General features: G+C 42.5%; 1 protein-coding gene across 2 annotated transcripts in view; it reads left to right on the forward strand.

Moving 5' to 3' along the window:
- The first annotated feature begins 3,276 nt into the window (after positions 1–3,276).
- The window catches only part of sh3d21 (SH3 domain containing 21), an 18,759-nt gene continuing 15,031 nt past the window's right edge, over positions 3,277–7,004 (forward strand). Inside the window, exons 1-4 of one of the 2 annotated variants that reach the window (XM_076280481.1) lie at positions 3,277–3,557; positions 4,737–4,894; positions 5,032–5,089; positions 6,905–7,004. The exon at positions 6,905–7,004 is cut by the window's right edge and continues 13 nt beyond it. In XM_076280481.1, coding sequence (XP_076136596.1) covers positions 3,554–3,557; positions 4,737–4,894; positions 5,032–5,089; positions 6,905–7,004 — 320 coding nt within the window. In that variant the 5' untranslated portion in view covers positions 3,277–3,553. Of the gene's footprint in view, positions 3,558–3,587; positions 3,707–4,736; positions 4,895–5,031; positions 5,090–6,904 lie in introns of those variants that run through there. The other variant, XM_076280482.1, reaches the window with a different exon arrangement.

Here is a 7,004-nt window from a genome sequence, read left to right on the forward strand (position 1 = left end):
TAATAGAGAAGAGTCAGTCATGTTGCTGTGGCCATTTATGATCCAATCAGGAACATATCAGAAATGATATGAACATGTAACACAATACTAGAGAAGAATCAGTCATTCCTCTATATAACTATACAGCATACAAAATAACAGCATGCACACCCACACAAACACACAAGAACTATATGCAGCAAAAGAAAGAACTGTATACAGCATGCACACAGACACACACAAACTAACTACAAGAACTGTGTAGCATGCACACAAGCTGTACATACTTGACAGTATCGACATAAGAGTGACATTACACTAACTCTTGCCATCCAGGCAGTGGCTCCAGTTAATCTGCTTGCTGTGAGTATCAGTTGCACTGCCATGCTGTGAGTATCAGTTGCACTGACTACTGGAAGTGTGAAGGGGGTGGGGTCCGCTGCTGCAACCCATTCAATACATAAAGATAAAGACCAAGAAGATGAGACTGAGGGGAATGAGGAAACAAATGATGATGGTGACAGCAATTGTGTGTGTGTGTGTGTGTGTGTGTGTGTGTGTGTCTGTGTGTGTGTGTGTGTGTGTGTGTGTGTGTGTGTGTGTGTGTGTGTGTGTGTGTGTGTGTCTCCCACTCCTCAGGGCCAGTTTGTGGCATTACAAAGTATGGCAGGCTACCTGCCTGCATATATGCTTAATTAAAGAGCTTGTTGGGCTTTTCACTGCAGCACCTGCCTTACAGTCTAAACACTTCAATAAAACCTATCCTTTTCTTCATGAGCATGATGAAGGCCGGAATAGTGTACTAGGTCAACACTGCCTCCTGACCAGGTTCCTTAAAGGTTTTCACCAACTCAGACCCACACAAAGTGTTTTCCCTTGGAAAAATAATTTTGAGCCTGGCTTTATCACACAATCTGATTTTGTTTGTAAGCAAATGAGTGCATATTTAATGAGATAGGGCTCATTTCCATATTTAAACATTACAATAGAAAAAACATGCAATAAATGTTTTCTCATCTTAACATAAGTAATCAACTGAGAAAGTTTCATGGTATCTATTATTTAAAAATGTTACCCTATTCACCTGTAGTGTCTCACTTTAATTAAGTAAGTAATATATACTCTTTTGATCCTGTAAGGGAAATTTGGTCTCTGCATTTATCCCAATCCGCGAATTAGTGAAACACACTCAGCACCCAATAAACACACAGTGAGGTGAAGCACACACTAATCCTGGCACAGTGAGCTGCCTGCAACAACAGCGGCGCTCGGGGAGCAGTGAGGGGTTAGGTGCCTTGCTCAAGGGCACTTCAGTCGTGCCTAGGCCTACTGGTCGGGGTTTGAACCGGCAACCCTCCGGTTACAAGTTCGAAAGCGCTAACCAGTAGGCCACAGCAATTATCTTATTATGCTAATTATGCAAATTGCCCAAAGTGCCTATGGGGGATGCAACTGGACTAACTGGAGACAGTGACAGCTAGAGAAATGACTACAGTAAGGTAAGGTAAGGTAACTTTATTTGTACCCAAGGGTAGATTTGGTTGCAGGTCAAAAGAGTGGGTTTCTTACACACACACACATAGATGACATTAAACGACATTGACAGAAAACAGTGACATAACAGTGACAACAGTGCTCTAGACCTAGGAGTATAGATAAAAAATATACATGAATATTATTAGTATCAAAATTCAGTAGATGAAAATGCAAAATAAAAGTCATCATAGCAGATGCAAGAGCTAAACCAAATTAAATAAATAAATAAATACATTAAGATTAAGAGGGCTGTGCAGTCAATAAGTTAGTGTGTAGCCTAATCTAACAATAGCCTAAGTGCTATTTAACGTTCTAATAGCCGAGGGAACAAAACTGCCTCTGTATCTTTTAGTTGTACAAACAGGCGTTTTGTACCTGCGGCCTGATGGGAGAGGCTGAAATTCACCGTATAGTGGGTGGGATCCATCCTCTAGGTCTAGGATCCAACTAGCCTCTAGCTGCCTACTGTGTAGGGATTCCAGGTTCAGCTGTGGCTCTCCAATCAGCCTACTAGCCCACCTTACAATTTGGTTCAGGGAGTTCTTATTTTTTAGGGGTAGGTTGCTGAGCCAAGACACCAGGCTAAAAGAGATGACTGATTCAATGAAGCAGCGGTAGAACATAATGAGCATCTTTCTGTCGATGTGGAAGGAGGACAGCTTCCTCAGACAGTGTAGACGCTGGTTCCCCTTTTTGTACGCAGTCTCACAGTTTGCCTCAAAATTTAATTTCTCGTCAATGGTGGTCCCAAGGTATTTATATTTATCAACACACTCCACTGTCTGACCCTTTATGCTGATGATTTCCTTAGCTCTGGGGAGTTTCCTGAAGTCTATACACATATTTTTTGTTTTGGAAATGTTGTGTTGCACTTGGTGTTGCAAACCAAGTGTACCAAGTGTAGCCTACAGGAGTTGGTTGTACTATATTTTATCTAGGTCTTCATTATAAGGACATAGCTGCTTTGTGAGCCCCTAAGGGGACATGAGCAAAACAAATATCTAAAGTTTAGTTTTATGTGCTCACGGGGAACTTTCAAGTGCTCAATCGAAACCTTCGTGTGCTCACGCGAAACCTTCATGTGCGCACATGAAAAGGTTTTGTGTGAGCACCTGAAAGTTTCACATGAGCACATTTAAAATAGTACTCTGACCCTGGTGATTGGCCTGAGGCAAATTATCAAACGACATAGTAGATGCAATTGTGACAAGGCCTTGGGTGCCTGATTTAATCAGTCCATACGATACAATCAGCTCAAGTTAGAAAGCTGTGTTGTGACTTGCTTTTTTGGCCACCCGGGCAAATAATGTTAGAATGGAGAAATGTAATTTTCATCAAACAATGCAAGAGAATGTGTGCCCTGAGAATACTGTTTAAATAGGCCGCTAAATTACATAAATGCTGAAACTCGTGTGGAACGTGTGTCAGCTCATTTGTTCAGACTCAGTCTAGTGTGAGAGTCATATGAACGTCAGGCGCTAAGCAAACAGGGAGAGCGCCTTTGCCCGAGCCAAAAGACTCGCCCGAAAGGAATGAGTGGCTCACCAGCATGTGATACAACGTGGCCAGCCACTCTGTATTGCCTTCCGTCGGGATGAGAACTCAGACTCTGACGTCATGACCAATTGAACTCCTTCTGCTCCAGATTCCTGCCCAGGCGTGCCTTACTGTCCACACCGAAACCTGTCTTACCTGTCTCTCTCTCTGTCTGCCCCCCCCTCCTTCTGTCAATATTCCACTCCTATTCCTCTCCTCTTTTCTTCTCTACTGTCCCGGTTCTCCAGATTTGAGGCTTGTCATGACTAGCAGGGGGACAGTGTCTGTGTGTGTGTGTGTGTGTGTGTGTGTGTGTTAATATTTGATTAGAGGGAAGAGAGCAGAGAGAACTGGTACCATTTTGCCGTGCAGAGCTGGTTTGCAACACCAAGTGCAACACATCTTTCGCTTCTTCTGCTTTTTAGCATGTGGCTTTGAGGGCGTCTGGAGGAAACTGTTGCATTTGCAAACCCACACTGACAAAAAAAACTGTGCAGCAGCAATGGGTAAGTTCAACCAACAGGATGCAGACCAGTTTTTACTTTTGCAATGAAAGTTCGTTCTTGAGACGAGACGCGTGTGTGAGTGTCAAGGAGATGGCTATCAAACTGCTAATTCGTTAGAATATTGGTGTGTTCAGCTGCCTGTTCAACTGGTAAGGATGCCTGCTGGGACTATTATATAGGCTACAGTATTGTGTATACTCAATAAATATAATATTGTATTTAATAAGACTAGTCTAGGTCGTTGAGATTTATTGTCACTGTTTTTGGAGTTGTGAAGGAATGTTTACCCTGATTGTCATTGTTCATTGATTCATGGCCATCTGAAGTCTCCGTGTCTTTGGCCAGATACAGTTACAGTATGTATGTATGCCTAAACTCTACTGGTAAACATTACATACAGTATGACAGTGTTTTATGTACAGTATGGGTGAAAGCTATAGAGCCAATCTCCTTACCTCTGTTGTTGCAGTGGGTGGGAAAAGTCAGGAATGTCTGTCCAGGGGCTGTCTAGATTCCAAAAGGTTCCTGTAGGGACATGCTGTGTCCTAAATAATGATTGACCACATTTCTTTGTGCGTATGTGTTGGCGAATGAAAGCAAATATTTGCAGATCACTAAGTTGCTGTTGCTCGATCCACTGGTTCTATTTCTCTGTGTTTATGTCTCTTGCATTTCACTTTGGAGTATCCAGTTCTATGCGTTATCAGTAGTTGTTGCGGCATAGCCTCTGCTTGCCGGGGCATGCGTTTCCTCAAAGTATTTCATGCAGTTGTTGAAGTTTAGTCTCTGAAGTAACTTATCATTCTGCCAAAGGAGCATAGCTTCATTGTCCAAACTCATCACCAACATTATGTTCATTTTGAATTAAAAGACAACCATAAATTCTGATTGCAAAATATGTCAAGGATTCCTGAACCAGTAGCATGAATCATTCTGACGCAGTGTGAATAGTGAATAGCACTCTACAATGAACAATTCATCTGAAGAGTTAATATGGGAGTGTAAGAGTTCCTCTTTCAGAGAGCAACAGGAGAAAAACATGCTTTCTTTCAGCTGAAGTAGTCTTATGAAGATGTCTGGCCTCTGTTGCCCTTCTGCACTATAACTAACCCCTTGACCCCTGATACGCTCCCTCTCACCTGTTTGTGTCTCCGGCCTGCCACCCCTGCCCCTCCCCAGAGGTCTTGGTGCTGATCGACTTCGAGGGGACGATGGAGGACGAGATGACGGTGCGTGCGGGAGACGTGGTGAAAAACGTCACCAAGGCCCGGGAGGACGGCTGGTTGCAGGGGGAACTCGGGGGTCAAAAAGGGATCTTTCCGGCCAACTTTGTCAAGGTCTGACCCTCCACACTTTCTGCATTGCATTGTATACATATAGGATTTTGGTCAAGGCCAACCTAGGCCACCCAACTTCAGGCTCCCAATGTTTGTGTGTGTATGTTCAATATATATATTTTTTTGTTTTCACACAGGAAGTGCCAGTGTATTTAATTGGAGACAGCAACAGGGAGCCAAGAAGCATGAGGAAATGTGAGTGAAAGTTTAACTAGTCAATGTCACACTGAATAATTTGCTGTCTGTTTGACAACGATTACATGAGGGATCTCAAAACCAACATCCGAGCAGTTTGTTCTGTCTCTGAATCAGGCCACTCACTGTTGTGGGTTTGTCGTTGTCACTGACAAAATGACATGTCTGTTGGGGAAGGGCCCATCCCTGGCCTGTGGACACCACTCTTCAGATCTGGTCTTGAGGCGCTTGGGTTTGTGGTGGGGGACAAAAATAGCCTCCATGTGCACTGACACAACAGCATGCACACAAACAGCCAATTAATAAGGGCGCTGCCAAGCTCCATGGCCCACTGAACATTGTTTTGTTGACACCAAACTGTCCTGACAGGTGATGCAGACAATCATTTCCTGACCTCATGGCAAACTAAACATGTTTTTAAATTATCTGTACTAGTGCAGTGCCCGTTCAAACATGCTATTCCTGTAGCCCAATTACATGCCTGCAGGTAGGCCTGCTTTGAAAATAGAATAGGGAAAAACATAATTCCAGGTAAGCATTCAATAATGAATAGGCCTACAGATAATATAATAATATAATAAATGTGAAGTGAGCAGAATTTAAGCATGGCTACATGTGACATTTTTTACAAATCAAAATTACATAATCCTAACAGCTGTTTTGAGTCAAGGCTATATGCTTAGCCTATTGAATAACTTGATGATATAGAAAACAAACCATTTTGTGGAATGATGCATCATATGAAATTTGCAACGGTGTGACTCAAAAACAGTCTCTGGTGGCCTATAAGTGACATCACACTCTGTCTGCCACTCGTTGCTTGTCGCTTATGCTTTGCATGTGTGGCATTCTGAGATGTTCTTTAATTCGGGACCATTATCGCTCGTTTCAATTTAGGACCTTGCAGTTGGAACTGTCGTTTGCTTATTCAAAGTCTAAAAACAGTCCAAAGTAGCCTGGGTTATTCATATAGCATCACACTCTGTCTGCCACTCGTTGCTTGTCGCTGGTTATGCTTTGCATGTGTGGCATTCTGAGACGTTCTTTAATTCGGGACCATCATCGCTCGTTTCAATTTAAGACCTTGCAGTTGGAAATGTCGTTTGCTTATTCAAAGTTTAAAGACAGTCCAAAGTAGCCTGGGCTATTCGAAGTGTCCGTTTATTGCACATCATTTTTTACGTCATTTTGAAGAGCCACTATACCTGTGTGTCTTGGCGTGTTGCAAAATCCGCGGAGTTCACTTTATTGTTGAGGTCAGTCATGTTAAGTTTTTACCCATGTAACCTACACTGATCCAGCTCTGCCAAAGCCCTGCTTCTATCCTCACTGGTAGCTTACAGTACAGTGGTGTGTGGGAGGGGCAGTGGCTAGCGGCGAAAGCCAATGTGCTTCTTTTACCGATATATTTAACGATATCATTTCTTATTCAAACAACGTCAAATTTGGCACTGCACTTACTCATGCCCATAGCAAGACACCATGAAACCAGTCTGACAAACGGTCAGCGAGATATGCGTGCCACAGACAAACAGACAGACAGACACACAGACGCTTCTTGCTTTATAGATAGATATATCATTTACACTTGATAGTGCATTGGCCTGTCGTCAGCTATTATGATGACAGCTCTAATCCAAGAACTCTTATAATAACATACAGATTTTCCATTCCTGTTTTGTATTGACTTTTTTTTACTTGTAATGAATGACTTGTAATTGTAATGAAGTTATCATTTATCAACATGATATTATATTACACTGATACAGAATTATTTCAATGACAGGTCAATATTGTTTTATTTTTATCTTACAGCCAAAATGGTGAAGGCACCCTCTAGAAAATGTGAGGTGACATTTGCATATGCTCCAGAGCATGAGGACGAGCTTGAGCTGGTTATCGGGGAGACCGTTGA

This window comes from Alosa pseudoharengus, unplaced genomic scaffold, assembly GCF_046254945.1.
Source record: "Alosa pseudoharengus isolate Yale_2024_CS ecotype anadromous, Long Island Sound unplaced genomic scaffold, YU_APseudo_1.1 YU_APseudo_1.1_scf_12, whole genome shotgun sequence".
Classification (NCBI taxonomy): domain Eukaryota; kingdom Metazoa; phylum Chordata; class Actinopteri; order Clupeiformes; family Clupeidae; genus Alosa; species Alosa pseudoharengus.